This window comes from Cucurbita maxima, unplaced genomic scaffold (genome assembly GCF_002738345.1).
Source record: "Cucurbita maxima cultivar Rimu unplaced genomic scaffold, Cmax_1.0 Cma_Scf00035, whole genome shotgun sequence".
In the NCBI taxonomy this organism is placed as follows: Eukaryota; Viridiplantae; Streptophyta; class Magnoliopsida; order Cucurbitales; family Cucurbitaceae; genus Cucurbita; species Cucurbita maxima.
Genome location: NW_019272051.1, coordinates 758,196 through 777,422, shown reverse-complemented (window position 1 = coordinate 777,422; position 19,227 = coordinate 758,196). Strand labels below are relative to the sequence as shown.

The window sequence follows — 19,227 nt, the reverse complement described above, 5'->3', positions numbered from 1 at the left end:
CACTTCACTTACAAAGCTCCAAACGGTCCTTTCTCAATCGAATCAACTTGTAACACATGAAATAACGATTAAACCGAGTCTATCCAATTTTGTAGATGAAGAATAAATGCTTGTTGAATCTTCTTAGTCTTAGATCGTGTAATAGGTTCAGTTGAAACATTTGGAATATCGTGATCTTTATCAACCTAAGTTTTAGCGAAGCCATAAAATCGAGTCGTTTGAGTTCCAATATTTTTGTTGAATATTGTATTAATTAATTCTTGTACTTAAAAATGTTAGAATAGTTGTAATTGAAACAATAGTTAGTTTGGAACGNAAAAAAAAAAAAAAAAAAAAAAAAAAAAAAAAAAAAAAAAAAAACTGAAAAGCATAATAAAGATATTCTAAATGAACAAATTCCTTTATTATAAGGACGACACGTCGTTATCTCTCACAATATCGACAAAAAATGAGAGATTTTCCGGAATATTTTCCAACGCATGTCGTTTGTTTCGAGCTCTCTCTCTCTGTATGTATATATATATATATCTATATATATATATTAGTTTTTTTTTTTAATTTTTTTTAATGGTATGTATTTATATATATATATATATATATTTTGCATTGGGTAGACAGTTGACTGGAAGATATCTTAGATTTACTCGACCATGAAACGGGCTAGTGCTTATATTATGTAACAATACTACAGAGAAAGTGGCGCTTTCGTGTAACATGTTATAGTCTCAACGTCCTTACGAGATAATGATGAGTTTCACGCGCTCTAAGCTCGGCCCGCGCGCGGTTAAGAAGATTGGCCACAATCTGAACGGTACTACCTATAGGCGGTCGTCCGTCATATATATATATATATATATATATATATAATTAATTAATTAATTAATTTTTTTAAGATTATTTATTCTTTCACCGACTCATTAAAATAATTTTTAATTATTTATTAGGTAGTTTTTTAAAATATATATTTAAATTAAAAAATTTAATTAAATATTTAAAAATAAATAAATAGATATTTCATTAAATAACATTTTACCTTTATTAAAAACAAAATTTTAAATAAACTCAAAAATATTTCAACCTAACCTAACTCAACCCACTCAGGTTGGAGGAGGAAAGTAGCACTTCCGCTAATTTAGAAAATAATTATGTGTTTAATATAAAAATAATACTATCTCTATTGGTACGAGACCTCTTGAAGAAGCTTAAAGTAAGGCTATGAATACTTAGGTTCAAAGTAGACAATATCATACTACATCTAATAACAACGAATCCTTTCTCATAAAAATATTATTTATAAATTTTAAAGAACGGAATATAATTTTGGCAATATATATATTTTGGGAACAGAAATGGAAAATTAGAAAAAGAAAATAGAAATAAAAGAAGAAATTGTATAAATGTTGAGTTGCAACAATAATTTGTTCTCTTTGGTTGATTTTGGTTTGTGAATTTCACGTTCGAGAGAACCAAAATCGATTTTCAGTTCGCAGTTCATCTCATTTCTCAGTCTTCTCTCACTGCTCAAATTCTCTTTTCATTTCCCTCTGCAAATTTTTTTTCTAGGGTTTTCATTTTGCTTTCAATTTGCTGTTCTTGTATTTCGGATCCTTTAAAGTTCCTGCAGATTGAAGCTGCAAGTCGGAAACTCTTATTTCCGGCGAGGGAAGAGCTATGGATGCTGAATCGTGGACTGCTCGTCTTTCTTCTGCTTCCAAGCGCTACCAATCTGCTCTTCTATCACGATCTGGTTTAGGTGCATCTTATTTTTCTTTCTTTGTTTCATCGTTTGCTAACTTTGGAGTGATTTGGAACTCCCCGTCCTTCCAATTGCTTTTCTGATGATCACGACTGAACTTTTCCCGTACACTTATGTTTTTTGTTACTCTATTTTATTTTTCCCTCTGAAAATGTTGCCATTTGCGGATAAAAGGGAATAACAGATGATGATGATGATCAAAACAATTCAGGTTATCCAAATTGAGCTTGTGTTGATTTCTTTTCTTTCTTTTCTTTTCTTTTTTTTCTTTTTTTTCTTTTTTTTTTTTTTGCTAAGTATGGTGAAAGTGTCAAGTGAGATCAAAGACTTGAATTTCAATCGTGCCTTGATTTCTGGGATTCCACATCGGCTGATTAAGGGGTTGATTATGGGTTTATAAGCATGGATAAACCAAAAGCAAAGTCATGAGAGCTTATGCTCAAAGTGGACAATATGGTACCATAGTGGAGGGTCGTGATCCTAACGGATCCTAACGGTGTTGAGATATGGATAACATTTGGATCTTTTGATGCCATCTCCTTTTTCCTTACTCTGAGGCTTTATTTTTAACTATATAAGTACGGTTGGATGTTTTGATGTGTTATTTTTCTCGAGAAATTGAGTAGATGTTTAAGATGCATTAGTACAAGAAATACTTCGTAGAATCTGCTTTGTGTATCTTGAAGAATATGGTCATTGAATTTTGTAAGACAAGAAGTACGTTGTTTATCTAGATTCTTTGGCTGGCTTCTGAAAATGGCCATCAGTAAGATTACGATGTGTTGAACTTAAAATTTTGTTATTAAGACACGATGCATCTGACTTTCTGCTGTAAATCATTATAACATTTGCTGCTTCAACTTGTTTTAGACTATCATTTGTATGTGTTGGTGCTTTTATGATCCTCTTGCCTTCTCCCTCTGTGTTGGACTCATTCTATAGTAGCTCAACATTCTTCAGGTATGTTCATGGGGTTTGAAGAACTTGAAGGGGATGATGATATAAGGGAGGAGTTCCCATGCCCATTTTGCTCAGAGTTTTTTGATATAGTCGGATTGTGCTGTCACATTGATGAAGAGCATCCTATTGAGGCAAGGAATGGGGTATGGATCCTTGCAAAACCGTTTTGTTGCATATTTCCCTTCTGAATGTAGTTAATTTTGATCGAGCTTTTGATATCATTGTCCGGCTTAAATACATACCTAGCATTTTTTTTTTTTTTTTTTTTCGTTCTTTCAACTGAGAAGACATCCCCTTCTTTTCCCTTCATGTAGTCCAATATTCTGTAGTATATGAAGACAGCTTGTCCATCTCAAATGTTTAGGGCCCTCCCTGGAGAAGTAAAGAAATAACTTAACATAATAAAAGCCTTAATTTCCCCTGCCACCAACTAGTTGGGACTTCAAAAAAAAAAAAATCAAGAAACTGTACTTGTAAACCAAAATCAGGACAGCTCTGATAGAATTCATAAGAAAAACCCTTTTGCTCGCCGCTGTCCAATTCGTACGGAGGATATAGATCACCTATTCTTGTATTGTCCATTTACTCCCATTGCTGGTGGCTCTTTAAGATATTTGGAATAAAAGGGTGTTGTGTAGAAGCATATCTCGTAATCATTCATGGTCCTCTCTTTAGGAATAAAGCAAGCGTATTACAGGGGAATGCATCCTAGGTTATTCGTCGGAAAGCTGGTCTGAAATTTTCTAGGGGATTGAGAGGATGAGACGAAGTCTATTGAGAGTTATTTATCAAATATATTCATCATGGAGATATAATTTTGATATCGGTGCTGCTGTTACTCATCTCCTTGTTCAGTATGTCTTCATTTTAGCCAACAGTGAATTCCTTAGTGTTCATGCTGCAGCTGCAGTGTGTAATGCTATTCATCATAAGTCTCAAAAACGATAGCTTCGATAATTTAAGATTGAAATATTATTATTCTGCAGGTGTGTCCAGTCTGTGACATGAGGGTGGGAGTTGACATGGTTGCGCATATATCCCTGCAGCATGGAAATATTTTCAAGATATCCTTCTATTTATCATGTTAAAATTAGTTTCCATCTTTTCTGTTTTTTCCATTCTATGATTTTTCCCTCATTGAGATTGCTTCACATTCATTCTCTTCATGTAGTTTTGTTCTTTAAAGATCAGGTTGGTGTGCACCAAGCTTTGTGTGTTCAATGATTTCAGTTGTACTCCGATCACGTCTCTTTTATTCTAACATTCTCCCGCAGAATAGAATAGATTCCCCGAAGATTACTCGATGACTTTTCTCGAGGGGGGAGGGATTTCTAGGCTTGTTTGTTTCTGATATTTACCACTGCTTTTTGTTTAATTTTGCTTATTGGATGACATTCTTTGGGTTATTTCTCTGAGGGATTTTTTTCTATGTTTGTTTGAGATCTATATGAAACTCGAGCAGACTGCAAGATTAACCCCATGCTTAGATTCCTTAACTAATGGTTACATGCAGCGTAAGAGAAAATCTCGTAAAGGTGGCTCACATTCGACACTCTCTTTGTTGAGGAAAGAGCTTCAAGAAGGAAATTTGCAGTCTCTCTTTGGGGGTTCTTCATGTTTATTTACCTCGAATGCAGCGCCCGATCCATTGCTGTCATCGTTTATTCTACCGATGGTTGATGACTATGGCAGTGTTCAACCTCACTTGTCGGCTGAATCAAACTCCATGAAGTGTAATTCACAAGACAAATCATTAGAACGGTGTGTTACTGATATATTCCTACTATTACATCACAATTTATCTCGCAAGTTCTTTAGTGCACATGGTCATGCCCAAGATAGTATCTCTTTTGTTGGGAAGTTCTGTCGAATGGAATGTGATAAGTTCGAGGAACGAGTTCTTATTACTGTTTAGTGTAGGCTGACATTCATTTTTTCTTTAAATCCGTGGCATCGTGAATAAACATTGTCTTTGGTCATCTTGTCATTTCGAGTCCAGTTGGTGTGGGACTAGCTTTAGTAGACATGGAAACAAAACATTAAGTACATGTACCAAAATCATGGCCATCATTTGAATACTTCTCCATTAATGGATCTAAAATCATGGTTGTACGTGACAGGAGCATCCCGTCATCGCCCCTGTCCATGCAGGACGAGGAAGAGAAAAGAAAACGCTGTGCATTTGTGCAAGGGCTGGTAATGTCCACCATCCTTGATGATAATTTATGAAGAGTTGGCTGGTGCAATAGTGGATGTAGTAAAACTCAGGAAGGCCCTCCTTTCTTTGCTTTGTAGCTCTCAACATACTCTAGTATGCTTCAAATGAGAGTGTCAAAATAAGGTTTAGTGTAGTTTATGTTGTTTGTATTACCCCAATTCTTATGCCCGACAAGACAACACTTCCATTTTGTGTCTTAAATTTATGGTCATGCTTAGGTGGAAGAGGGGGAGAAAAAAAAAAAAAAAAGGTTCTAGAAGCTTAAATTTGCAATAAGTAAACTTCTTGATTAGCTTCATTTCAATAATTAATGTAATCAATTTTATGGAGAAGTTAGCAATGATTTAACCTCTGAACTAATGGGATGCAAAAGAGAAGCCTGCTTTTGCAAATGAATCCCTATTATTAGAGCTTATTGCATTGCTGTGTTGATGAATTTGCTCACTGTTTGATAGCGAATTCACTTGTGAACTAACACTTTTACTTGTTATTTCTGTCTGACTGCTACTTACTCCTATTAAAGGGCTCGAAACTGTTATCTGTTTGGCATGCTACGATGATATTTTGCCGTTGAGGCTAGGTGTTACAATCTAACTATGAAAAGAGTAGGTTGTGACTCTCATGTTGCGACAAGAGAAGTGGCAACCCTCAAGTGGCTTAAGTGGCGCCTATATGGCCATGCGAGGGCTCAGATGAGTGCAGTGGCTCAGATGAGTGCCATGATGTGACCATGAAAGTTGGTGCATCATTTACACCACATAGAGTGGACATTGAAGACAAGTTAAGACATGTGCAAGATAGAGACATTGAATAGACAATGTAGCAAATATAGGCTTGTTGGAGGGTTGAGTAGGGCCCTGGGCCTCAACTTTGAAAGTCAGGGTTTCATAAGAAATTTGAGCTTGCGGTTTTGAAGTTAGGTCCATCCATATGAAATATGAATACCCGCCAAATTTGGTGTCAATTGAGCATCAGACGGATGTTCCATAACACCATATGATTGTTCGCCACAATCACATCTATTTGACTCAAAATGTACTATAGGGTAAACATGGTGTCATCTCTCCACCATCCTTGGCCTTAGTGACCTAAGTGAGCTACCCTGTGACACATGTATGTGTCATAAGGAGGGTGAGCGTGTTGAGACGACTGTCTCGTGTGACTTCCTTTTAAATGGATTTTTCAAGGACAATACCGAGCAGCATGGGTGTGCCAATATTGCACCTCATCCTGCGTGTCGATATCCATAAATGAAATGACATGAGCACAGGAGGGTCAATGTCTCAATAGAGTTTGAATGGATGGATGTTCGAGATGTCCCGACAACATGTGGGTCTATTCTCGATGACATAGCTGAGTGAGTAGTGATGGCTGACGACACCCCAAAACTTGGGATGACGTCAAGACATATGAGCCATGTCGATTGGGAACCAAGATGACAAGATGAGAAGTGACGTTGCATTGAGAGTCCTTGACCCCGACGTTGTCGATTGGGAACCAACTCTTTTTTTCGAAGCTTAAGAAAACATTCCTTTAAAAAATAGTATTATATAAGCAATGTGAAAGTTCTTATGTGTAATAAAACTTGGGATACTTACCAATCCAACTTAAAATTAGAGTCGTGAAACCTTGACCATGGTAATACTTTTGAAATAACTTGACATTGCTATGAAAAGTTCATCATTATTTGTAATCTCGTTGATCCTCCACCAAGGTTCATCTTAAATCATGGTTTCCTCAATTTAAGAGCGTCGTTGGGACTTTCATCCAACACCTCCCCTCGAACAAAGTACGCCTCCCCTTAATCGAGGCTCGACCTAGCTCTGATACCATTTTAGATGAACATGACTCTCCACAATGATATGATATTGACGACTTTGAGTATAAGCTCTCATGGTTTTGCTTTGGGCTTCCCCAAAATGTCTCACTCCAACGGATATATATTCTTTGATTAGAAACCCAAGATCATTACTTAAATTAGTCTCCAACAACTTTCAAACTTAGATTTAAAAATTTCGGATTAGTGTTAAGACATGAGAGTTTTCTAGATCTTACTACTTCCAAAGCTCAGCTTCCATTAAAAGAACTTGTGTCATTCACGAATCAGTTTAAGTATACAATGTTTTAATTTTTATGGTGTTAGCTTATAATTATTATAATTATTATTTTTTTTGTTTATATCGATATTTTAATTTCATATTTACATACTTCGTAGGGACGAAATTTTCTTTCGACACTACCACTTTTAATATCTAGAGCAGACTATAAGATATTGTCGTATTTTTTTGGTCATTTTCTTTTGAAACTACCTAATCGTCAATATACATTGATACATTCCTTTCTATCTCTATGGTCATAGCACTGCTTTAACCATGTTTGTGAAGTCGGACTAAAAAATCTGACATAAAATATTTTAAAGTACAAAATCAAGCTCATGGAATCACATCAAAATAGTTTACAAAATAGCACAAGTTTCAAGAAAACGACATTAAGAATAATATTAAAATGATGCAAGAGGGGAACGACTTGATCTACGCTCCATCTGTAAACAAAGAATAGTAGGAACGAGTATAAAAAAATACTCAGTAAGCACCTACGTGCAAGCCCTTATCAAAACTTTTTTAAGCTATAGCTTATTTAGGGTCCTAGAGATGGTCAATTCCATAGCCCGGGTTCCTTTATAGCCCTCTCAAGCTTACGAGGTTCACATTCCTTAATCACTCTTATTCCAAGGGTGTAGGTCATCCATCGAGGTGTATTCGAATTTAAGGTGCACTTAACATCTTATTTTTTTACGTTCTGAGGTCCATTAGATTATCATGCTTTTTCTGTAAGTCGTGAGTGATTATGATTTGGGTTTGATTTGTAATTTTGAAATTTAAAATTTGACTTTTATGATTTAATTAAAATTCAACTAGGTTACGTCATTTTTGTCCAGTTTGGGTTGAATTTAAAAAATTCAAGTCTGTGTGTGGGGTTGACATTTTCTTGTCGGGTCAACTTGACCAACCGTTACAACTAACTCCAACCCAAAAACAATTATTAAAAAAAAGACAAAAAAATAATTACCAAACAATTCCTTATTAAAAAAAACCAAAAATTATTTTTTAAAATATTTTTTATATTACCTTTTAACTATTAAAATTTTAGTTATAAATATTACTTTTAACTGAACAATAAAAATATATATTTATTAATTAATTAATATAAACAAATGGTAAAAATTATATTAAAAATTTGAGAGGAAACCAACATAAATTTAAAAAACGGAAAACTAAAAATAAAATTTATTTTTAGGGGTAAAATGGTAATTTCGATATAACAAAAATACAAAAATTTAAATTTAAAAAGATTTAACTAACTGGAACAAATATTTTGAGTCATAAAATTTCTCACCCGTTGAACACAAACCGTTAGGCCATTCTTGTTCGCGGGAGGCTCGGGACTACGCTTCGGTTCATTTCTCCAACGAAATTTGGACGAACACATAAAGCTGAAAAGACCCATAAAGATTTTTAAGAAACGGAGAGGAAAAAACGAGCAATAGATTCTCTCCTCTTGCTGTTTTTCTTCAATCTTGTCAATGGCCCTTCATCCTGAATCAACAATCCCCTTCTCCTAAGCTCTTGTTTCGACCCTTGTTCTACATCGTTTCTATTCAAACACCCAATTTGTTTTCTGAGAAATTGGGATTGTTTGGAATAGATTTTTGTTTTCTGTGTTGTTCTTGAGGGTTTGTAATGGCGACAGGGCAAGTTTTACCGTTTTCGATCGCTTCTGTGGTTGAAGATCTTCTTCAACAGCATGGAGTTCATCTGCGTGATATCGAGTTGGCTTCGAAGAAGGCTGAAGAAGACTGTATGTTGTTCGTTATCTTGTTTTTTGTTTTTTTTTTTTCCTTTTGTTTGCGTAATGACTGTTGAATGATACGATTTTTTTGGAATAGTTTTTGTAAATTTGTTTTGGTTCTTCTCAATTTGATCGATGTTCTTCCCATTTCTGGTGTTGGTAATGTGTTTTGTGAATTAATGAGTCGCGTTTGGTAATGTTCATGTTGGATTTTAAGAGACTCAGATTGATTTTGTTGATGTGAAAAGTAAATTGAATGTTCATCATATTGTTTTGAAGCCTTGAGAAGGTATGAAGCGGCTGGGTGGCTAAGGAAAACTGTTGGAGTCGTTGGTGGTAAAGACTTGCCAGCTGAGCCTTCTGAAGAGGAATTTAGGCTTGGATTAAGAAGCGGAATTATTCTTTGCAATGTTCTCAATAAGGTTCAACCTGGAGCAGTGTCAAAGGTATGTATACTTCCTTTTTCCCCCTTTATTCTAAGTTACTATTGCATTCTGTGGTGAACACAAGAAGGAAGGAGACAATTTCCATGTTTGTTTACTTTAGATTAAGAAAAATACATGAAAGAACTTGAGTTATCAAAAGTTTTCCTGTGAATTCTGCCCTCTTAGGTTTCTGTTTCTTTAGATAAGTTGGCATATAAATACTTTCCCACCTTATGAAATTTTCTTGCTCAGCCGAAGATGGTTGGGAGGGGGTTCCATATTGGTTAATTAAAGGAATAATCATGGGTTTATAAGTAAGGAATACATCTCCATTGGTATGAAGCATTTTGGGGAAACTAAAAACAAAGCCATGAGAGCTTATGCTCAAAGTGGACAATATCATACCATTGTGAAGGTCCATAGTTCTTAACATGGTATCAGAGTCATGCCCTTAAGTTAGCCATGTTAATAGAATCCTCAAGTGTCGAACAAAGAAATTGTGAGCCTCGAAGGTGTAGTTAAAAGTGACTCAAGTGTCGAACAAAGGATTTGATTTGTTTGAGGGATCCAGAGAAGTATTCGAGCCTCGATTAAGAGGAGGCTATTTGAGGGCTCCGTAGTCCTCAGGAGAGGCTCTATGGTGTACTTTTTTCGAAGGGAGGATTGTTAAGGATTGTTAGGAGGGAGTCCCACATTGGCTAATTTAGGGAATGATCATGAGATAAGGAATTCATTTCCATTGCTACGAGGCTTTTTGGAGAAACCAAAAGCAAAGCTATGAGAGTCGTACCATATCATACCATTGTGGAGAGTCGTGGTTCCTAACATTAAGTACATCTGAAGTGATGATCATTCAATTCGTGTTCTTTGTATAGATTGTTGAAGGCCCATGTGATTCTGTAATTATTCCTGATGGGGCAGCCTTATCTGCTTACCAATACTTAGAAAATGTGAGAAATTTTCTGGTGGCCATAGAAGAACTGGGGTTGCCAACTTTTGAAGCCTCTGATCTAGAACAGGTAACTTCGGTAGTTTTGGACATCTTTTTGGTAAGTTGAACTAGATTAAAATCTTTCTTCTGGTTGTATTGATCTATTGCAAATCCATGGCTATGTCAGGGAGGAAAATCTACAAGGGTTGTGAACTCTGTTCTGGCACTCAAGTCATACAGCACCTGGAAAAAAGGAGGCGGATATGGGGTGTGGAGATTTGGCGGGACGGATAAATCACCAACATCGAGTATAGATATGGTGCCAAAAGATTCAGAACCTGCCACGAATTCTTTAACGAGAACCTCATCAACTTGTGATAGTTTTTGTCTTGAATTGTCTTCAAGTGATGATCCTAGCAATGAAACAGTTCGTGACGTTTTCATCCTTCTTTTTCTTTACTTTTTGTTACTTGCTTGATTGAGTTGAATTAAGACATCTTTGACTTCTTACAATTTCGACTGCAGGGATCCTCCCGTCCTTTACAGTTGCTACTTTCTCAACTTCTTTCTAATAAACAGCTTGACGAAATCCCCAGTGTAAGTGTTGGCTTCTAATACTGAGTTATATATAGATCTTCTTCTTAGAAACATGAAGATCTTGATCTGAGTTTTTTTTTTTTTTTTTTTGCTTTTTCTTTTTCTAATGAATCTGTAGATTGTGGAATGTATGATTTGTAAAGTCATGGGAGAGTTTGAGCATCGATTAACAACTCATAACATTAAGGTATACTTTCTATTTCCCACAATGTCTTACTTTAGCAATCTATATTTCATGGTTACTGAAATACATGATTTCTCCCTGCACCTCAAGATTACTTACTGAATGAGTTAGCCTCTGGAATTCTGTTTGGACTGCAATTTTTTTATCATCTAATTTTCTTGATCTTGATGGTTAAATCAATAACTCAATGTATCTTATTAGCGTTGAGGATGGTTGGGAAAGGAGTCCCACGTTGGCTAATTAAGGGGTTAATCATGGGTTTATAAGTAAGAAATACATCTCCATTAGTATGAGGTCTTTTGGGGAAACAAAAACCAAAGTCATGAGAGCTTATGCTCAAAGTGGACAATATTATACCATTGTGGAGAGTCGTGGTTTCTAACATGGTATCAAAGCCATGCCCTTACCTTTGCCATGCCAATAAAATCCTCAAGTGTCGAACAAAGTGGTTGTGAGCCTCGAAGGTGTAGTCAAAAGTGACTCAAGTGTCGAACAGAGGGTGTACTTTGTTCGAGGGCTTTAGAGAAGGAGTCGAGCCTTGATTGAGGGGAAACTGTTTGAGGGCTCCATAGGCCTCAGGGAGGCTCTATGGTGTATTTTTTCCGAGGGGAGGATTGTTGGGAAAGGAGTTCCACATCGACTAATTTAGGAGTTGATCATGGGTTTATAAGCAAGGAATACATTACCATTGATATGAGGTCTTTTGGGGACAATATCATACCATTATGGAGAGTCATAGTTTCTAACCGTTAGACCTCGTGTAAATTTTCAAAACTATAACTAAGGAAGAGTGTCTAAAATATGGATAAGAGATAATTTTTTTTTTCTTGCATAAGAAATAAACTTCATTGATATATGAAATTTTCATTCCATCAACTTATGCTTTTGATTCAATGTGGATTTAGCAATCCCTCCATCACCATTTGTTTCTGTGCTTATGGCATTTCATTCTGCCCATTTGATAGATGAAAACAAGTCAAGAAGATATGGCAGAGTCTATATCTGATAAGTATCCTCCACAAATCACTTCTGCTGATGGAACGGTAAGCTGTGAATTTATGTATGTTATGAAAATATTTTGTTACTAAGTTAATAGAGTTGAATGGGTTGCTAATATATTTTATGTTTTGAGAGATTAAGATGGAAGAGGAAACGACTAGTTCTCCTGAAGAAATAAGCAGTCCAGAAGCAACAAGTTGTACGGAAGAAATAAGCAGTCTAGAGGCAACAAGTTGTCCTGAAGTAGAGAGTTGTCATGAAACAGAAAGGTGTTCAGAGGCAGAAAGTTGTCTTGAAACAAAATCCGAAAACCAGGAATCTAATGATCATCGTGATGAGGAATTAGAACGCAAAATTTTGAGAAGACAGATGCTGCTTGAACAGCAACAGAGAAACATAGAGGTAGCTGGTGATTTAGTGTATTTATAAGTTGCTAATTACTGTTCTGGAATATACGACGTCAAAGCTGGTTTTCTTCTGTAGATGTTGAAGAGTGTTCTTGGTGAAACCAAAGCAGGAATGCAGATTTTGCAAATGAAGTACCAAGAGGAGTTCAATAATATTGGTATAAATTATTAATTAATTAAAATTCTTTGATCATTTTGTTCATTTTGTTGAGGATGGTTGGGAAGGAGTCCTACGTTGGACAATATTCATATCATTGTAGAGGGTCGTGATTCCTAACATGGTATCAGAGCCATGCCATTAACTTTGCCATGTCAATAGAATCCTTAAATGTCAAACAAAGAAGGTGTAGTCAAAAGTGACTCAAGTGTCGAACAAAGGGTGTACTTTGTTCGAAGACTCCAGAGAAGGAGTCAAAGCTCGATTAAGGGAGGTTGTTCGAGGGCTCCATAGGCTTCAGGGGAGGCTCTATAATGTACTTTGTTTGAGAGGAGGATTGTTGGGAGGGAGTCCCACATTGGCTAATTTAGGGAATGATCATGAGTTTATAAGTAAGGAATACATCTTCATTGGTATGAGGCATTTCGGGGAAGTCTAAAGCAAAGCCATGAGAGCTTATGCTCAAAGTGGACAATATCATACCATTATGGAGAGTTGTGATTCCTAACACATTTTTCTAGATGGTACCTTGGGAGGCCTACGCCCCATAGAAACTGTCTACCTGAGACTGTCCCTTGGTCCGTAGGTCCTGACACAAGGTTAGAATTCTAGCTCTTCCAGAGTGGTATCTCATTGATGGCTCGGGCCCCGCCGGAAGGGGGCCTTCTTCGCCCTCCACCTAAGCTGCATTTTATTTATTTTTTTTGTGAATTTTTTTTTTATTAATTTTCTATTGAATGAATGGTACATGTACCTTCTAATGTATTCTCAGTCTAACTGCTAGCCCCTAACTTAGGTAAGCGCATGCATAGTGTGGCTTATGCAGCTTCAGAATACCGAAGGGTTGTTGAAGAAAATCGGAAACTATATAACCAAGTTCAGGACCTGAAAGGTAGCATTAGCAGTGTGAACTTCCTCATAAATTTTGGCTCTAATTTGGCTTGGTAGTAGCAGTCTTGTAAACATAATAATGTTCATATCAGGAAATATCAGAGTATATTGTAGAGTTCGACCATTCCTTGGTGGACACTCAAACCGACCCTCTATTGTGGATCGCATTGATCAAGGGAATATGAGCATTATGACACCATCGAAATACGGCAAGGAGGGAAGGAAATCATTCAGTTTTAACAAAGTATTTGGGCCTTCTGCAACCCAAGGTTCAACTTCCTTTTATGATCTCCTTATCATATAAGTTTTCAACATTATGAATATTGAGCATAACATTCTCTCTATGCAGGGGAAGTATTTTCAGATACTCAACCTCTGATTCGATCCGTGCTCGACGGTTATAATGTCTGCATATTTGCTTATGGTCAAACTGGATCAGGGAAAACTCACACCATGGTATATGAGATTAAGCACCCAATATTAAATTATGTGATTATTTTCATAAGTTTTTTTTTGATCCATTATTTGTAAAATCCAGTCAGGACCAGCAGAGCTCACTGAGGACACTGTAGGTGTAAACTACAGGGCCTTGAGTGATTTGTTTGTTCTTTCACAACAAAGGAGACAGACCATTTCCTATGACATATCTGTTCAGATGCTTGAGATTTATAATGACCAAATTAGAGATCTTCTTGTCACGGATTCCAGTAACAGAAGATATCCTTTTTTTTTCCCTTCTGTATTTCTTTATATTCTTTCATATAATGAAGCTCTGGCTATAATGATTGACCTTAACTGGTAATTACATTGGAAGTTCGTAACAGCTCTCAAAATGGGATTAATGTACCGGATGCATGCCTTGTACCTGTGTCATCAACAGCAGATGTTATAAATCTGATGAATCTGGGCCAAAATAATCGTGCAGTGAGCTCTACCGCCATGAATGATCGGAGCAGTCGCTCTCACAGGTACAAACTCTTCTTAAATAAATTTAGTACGAATATCTAGGAATGACAAGAAATCACGACTCTCCATAATGGTATGATGTTGTCCACTTTGAGCATAAACTCTCATGGCTTAACTTTGGGCTTCCCTGAAAGGCCTCATACCAATGAAGATATATTATTTACTTATAAACCCCGTGATCATTCCCTAAATTAGCCAATGTGGGACTCCCTCCCAACAATCCTCACCAACATGATCTCAAGTATCCAATTATTCGTTGCTTTGTCTTTGCATCTTTTTATAACTTGGAAGAGTGTCACAAGCCTCCTAATGTGCTTAAACTATTATTGCAACAATTGCAGCTGCTTAACTGTTCATGTTCAAGGAAGAGATTTGGCAACCGGTGCGACACTTCGTGGGTGCATGCATCTTGTTGACTTGGCAGGAAGTGAAAGGGTTGATAAGTCTGAGGTAATAGGAGATAGATTGAAAGAGGCACAACATATCAACAAATCTCTTTCTGCATTAGGAGATGTTATTGCCTCTCTTGCTCAAAAGACTGCACATGTCCCTTATAGGAACAGTAAACTCACACAATTGCTCCAAGATTCACTTGGTATGTGTGGCTTTGAAAACTAATGTGTGTGTCTCCCTTTTGGCGGTTGTAATATTCTGGCTAACCACATTTGCTTCCGCATCCATGCAGGAGGTCAAGCAAAGACACTCATGTTTATTCATATAAGTCCAGAGCCTGAAGCTCTTGGAGAAACATTGAGTACTTTAAAGTTCGCCGAAAGGGTTGCAACCGTTGAGCTCGGTGCTGCTCGGGTTAACAAAGATAGCACTGAGTCTAAAGAGCTCAAGGAACAGGTTTTTAACTTTTATTCCCCATTATTATTTGGTTGATAAATTTTGGAAGACATTTATGTGAGATCCCACGTTGGTTGGAGAAGAGAACGAAACACTCCTTATATAGGTGTGGAAACCTCTCCCTAACAGACGCATTTTTAAAACCTTGAGGGGAAGCCCAAAGAGGACAACATCCACTAGTGGTGGGTTTGAGCGGTTACAAATGGTATCAGAGTCAGATACTAGGCAGTGTGCCACCGTGGACGATGGTCCCCCAAGGGGAGTGTATTGTGAGATCCCACATTGGTTGGAGAGGAGAATGAAACACTCCTTATAAAGGTGAGATCCCACATTGTTTTAAAACCTTGAGGGGAGCCAGAAGGGAAAGCGCAAAGAGGACAATATCTGCTAGTAGTGGGCTTGGACGGTTACATTTTATGATTTTTGGCTCTTGTGTTGTCGCTTTTTCATCGGTTGTCACTGCAAATTCTGCTCTAACTCATTTCTTGGCCTTTTTCTTCCAGAAGGCAATTAAAAAGTTCTTTGATTTGCATGTTTTTATATGCTTTTGATCAGTACAAAGAATAATAGAAATGGTATGCTCTATATCTCGTGTTCTTACGTGACAACTTTATTTCTTATTATCAGATAGCTAGCCGAAAGGTGGCCTTAGTGAAGAAGGACGGTGAAACGGAGCAAAATTATCGACCAAGCAGTCCAGAAAAAAGTAGGATGAAAACTTTCTTGTCATCCCCTTCACTTCCTAGCTGGAAAAGTGTTGTGGAGATGTCTGTTAATAGAACAAATTCATCGGAAGATGTTCGTAATCCTCCTGAGGTACGAATTGTATTGAAAATCAATGAAAGCTAAATTTGATAACAAAACCCGTAATATTGAAAGTAATACCAAAGCTAGAGACGGGATCATGAGTTTATAAGTAAAGAACACTATCTTCATTGGTACGAGACTTTTTGGGAAAACCAAAAGGAAAGCCATGAGAGCTAATGCTCAAAGTGGACAATATCATATCATTACGGAGGGTCGTGGTTCCCAACAAAAACCACTTCTACTTTGATATTAGTAAAAGTCTTAGTCGGTCACTGAAACACATCTGCCTCATGCAAGCTTTTTTGCTAACAGGTTCAAAACAAATCGAACTCGAACGTCAAAAGAAGAAGCTTAGATCCCCGAGACATATTGCCGAGTTCTCCATGGCCACTTTTGGGCGCAACTCTTGTTAATAGGAGGGAAGAAGAGAAAGAATCTGTTTCAAGTGATGGGGAGGACAAAGTTATGGTAAACAAGAATGAAAACATTGGTAGTGATGAAACTCTTACAGGATGCTGGGATGTAAACACGAAGTTGCCTGAGACATTTGATCAGAAATTTCTTGTAAATCCATCGAAGGTGTACCCTGAAACCCTGCTCAACAATCCTTCAGTGAACAAGAAGGAAACCCAAGAACCTGATGTGCAGAGGAACCAGGTTGAGATGGTCAGCACTGATGATTCTGATGATCATGATGCTGCAAATAGTGAAACATCAGAGCCAGAAATTATTTGGCATTCAAGCCTTCCACTTCCAAGACCTTCAAGCATTCCAAATGGTTTGGGATCAAAGACGAAGAAAACAGCTATTCCTAAGCAAGCAAGGAGCCCAGAAATCAGGTAATTATTCAATCTTTTACTATTCTTCCTGCTCTTTGGTCTGCATAGAAGATTATTTTCTCTTTCTATGAAAAATCTGCTCCCCTGTCTCCCATATGTCAAAAGAACTTTCTGCTCCAAATCATCATGTTTAGAAGTGTTTTGTAGTAACTTTGGAAACAGTCAAGCATTCAAAAGTTCTTTGTGCACTTGCAGAATGTGTTTTGATTCTGAGTACGGTTGGGAACCATGACCCTCCATAGTAGTATAATATTGTCCACTTTGAGTATTTTGAGTACGGTTGGGAACCACGACCCTCTACAGTGATATGATATTGTCCACTTTGAGCATTTTGAGTATTATTGGGAATCACGACTCTCCATAGTTGTATGATATTGTCCACTTGAGCATTCTGAGTACTATTGGAACCACGACCCTCCATAGTAGTATGATATTGTCCACTTTAAACATTTAGAGTACTATTGGGAGCCACGACTCTCCATAATGATATGATATTGTCCACTTTGAGCATTCTGAGTACTATTGGGAACCACGATCTTTCATAGTAGTATAATATTGTCCATTTTGTGCATAAACTTTCATGACATTGGAGTGTTTTGATTCAGAGTACTTGTTAGGAAAGCACTTTTAAGAGGGTAGAATCAAACATCAAAGTTGTTTGTCATTACCACTTTATAATGCACACTTTATCCCCATGCCTGCTACACCAGATTGATTATGTTCGAATGTTTTTAAAACTAGGAGCTTCATTCCATCATTGATTCCTTCGCCATCACGAAAACCGCAAGCCGGAGTCGCCCAGCCCGTGCCCAAGACAAGCAAACCGGCGGCCGTTTCAGTTGAGGGGGGCAAGAGGAGGGGTGGCTATACAAAATGAGTATTGGGGGATGGAGATTGTTCTTAAATTGATTCTTCCTCATTTTTGCTTTCCCTCTCTTTGTATTTATTGTATATAGAAAGAGCGAGAGAAAGAGAAAAAGAGAAAGAGAAAGAGATATATTGTCCGTTGAATAGGCAATAGCTCAAGTTGCCTAAGTTTCTTGCTTAAGTTTCTCTTTCTCTTCATTCATGTATAATATTAAAATTTAAATTTTTAGAACCTACCATTGCATTTGTGAAATATTATTGATTTTTTTTTAGGATGGTTACAGAAATTATATTGGAAAAATGGAAACTATCTTTTGGGTTCTTTATTTGAAGTGAATTTTAAAATAAAAACAATAAAAAGTGCGGAGAAAATAGACTTGGAGTTGCTTTGAATTCGGAGTTGGCCAACGCTTTCAATTGATCTTTCTCTTCATTCATCTGGATACAACACAGACTTAATCTAGATGAACACAAAGATCAGGAGAGAGAAAATGTAAAGAATAGTATTCCCTAGAGGTTTATATTGATGACTTCAAACATGTATACTAAGAGAGAACACGCAAAAAGTACATCTTCAAAGCACTGCTTAAGGGAGAGAACGTAGAAGGTACATAAGAATGCAGAAGGTACATATTCAAAGCACTGCCTAAAGAGGGTGTATATATAACTTTACTAGATATATAGAGCTCCTTTCATAACCTAACCATTTCTGAACAATTATCTCAATTGTTTGTCTTTGTCTCCATCCTCAGTGGAGACGTTGGTTTGGTGTCTCTTCCTAGTATTTGGTGATCACTGACAGAGTATTTGGGGGTTTAATGAACCTGACTGTCAATAAGTCATTTAACTATTTTTAGAATATAGGTAGCTCAGGTTGAGTTGTATGACCCACATGTGTGGCAGGTGATCTCGCCCTTGACATAACATCAATCTCGTGATCCTGGCCGCAATTTGATCGAAATTCTCTCTACAACTCTTAAAACAAGTAATACTGGCGAATTGATGGCCTTCATCTTTACTGTATCTCGATGTCAAAGGATGCTCATGTGTTTTGATTCAGTTTCTATCATGAAGTTGTGAGTGGCTCCAGAGTCGACAATGGTGCTCCTAGCTGAATTTTAGTGCCCATATACAAGAGAGTTCAATATTCTCAACTAGCAGTATTTTCGTTTCTACTGTCTCATACACGACTTTTGAGTTCATTCCAAAATTTTCTTGGAAGGCGTAGAGTGTCGCCTTTTGTGGGCACTCGATTTCTTGGTGGGCCCATGCATATGAAGCAAGACAAGGGGTCTTAACTTTGACTATGACTTGCTCTTTCTATGAGATTTGTGCCATGGAGTTCTACCTCTTTGTTGGGAGGACTCGCATTCTCCTCCTCTTTCGAGTCTGTCATTTCCCCCACCTTTGGGGAGCTGGGTCAATAACTTTTATTTCCACCATTTGCGAACGCCTGATTCCGTCTTATCTCTTGGAGTTACAGATACTAAGAACAAATAGTCGTTCAGCTGTAGCGTAGGTCATA

General features: G+C 37.1%; 2 protein-coding genes across 3 annotated transcripts; both read left to right on the top strand.

The window, feature by feature from the left end:
- The first annotated feature begins 1,395 nt into the window (after nt 1–1,395).
- Nucleotides 1,396–5,266, top strand: LOC111467917 (protein DEHYDRATION-INDUCED 19 homolog 3-like). 2 transcript variants are annotated; one of them, XM_023113016.1, is made up of 5 exons: nt 1,396–1,753; nt 2,702–2,859; nt 3,703–3,780; nt 4,224–4,477; nt 4,837–5,266. In XM_023113016.1, the coding sequence occupies exons 1-5, from the start codon at nt 1,672–1,674 to the stop codon at nt 4,943–4,945; spliced, it is 681 nt and encodes a 226-aa protein (XP_022968784.1). In that variant the 5' UTR covers nt 1,396–1,671; the 3' UTR covers nt 4,946–5,266. The 2 variants fall into 2 exon arrangements, with proteins under 2 accessions (XP_022968784.1, XP_022968785.1); XM_023113017.1 differs by having other exon boundaries at nt 1,401–1,753; nt 2,717–2,859.
- Nucleotides 5,267–8,485: 3,219 nt separating this feature from the next.
- On the top strand, nt 8,486–17,926 carry LOC111467949 (kinesin-like protein KIN-14G). The gene is made up of 19 exons (XM_023113063.1): nt 8,486–8,792; nt 9,063–9,229; nt 10,084–10,227; nt 10,327–10,566; nt 10,665–10,736; nt 10,855–10,923; nt 11,886–11,963; nt 12,061–12,321; nt 12,403–12,484; nt 13,280–13,375; nt 13,467–13,643; nt 13,724–13,830; nt 13,913–14,091; nt 14,181–14,342; nt 14,682–14,935; nt 15,026–15,189; nt 15,817–16,005; nt 16,309–16,835; nt 17,577–17,926. Exons 1-19 carry the CDS (start codon nt 8,675–8,677, stop codon nt 17,710–17,712), a joined length of 3,222 nt encoding a protein of 1,073 aa, XP_022968831.1. The 5' UTR covers nt 8,486–8,674; the 3' UTR covers nt 17,713–17,926.
- The last annotated feature ends 1,301 nt before the right edge of the window (nt 17,927–19,227 follow it).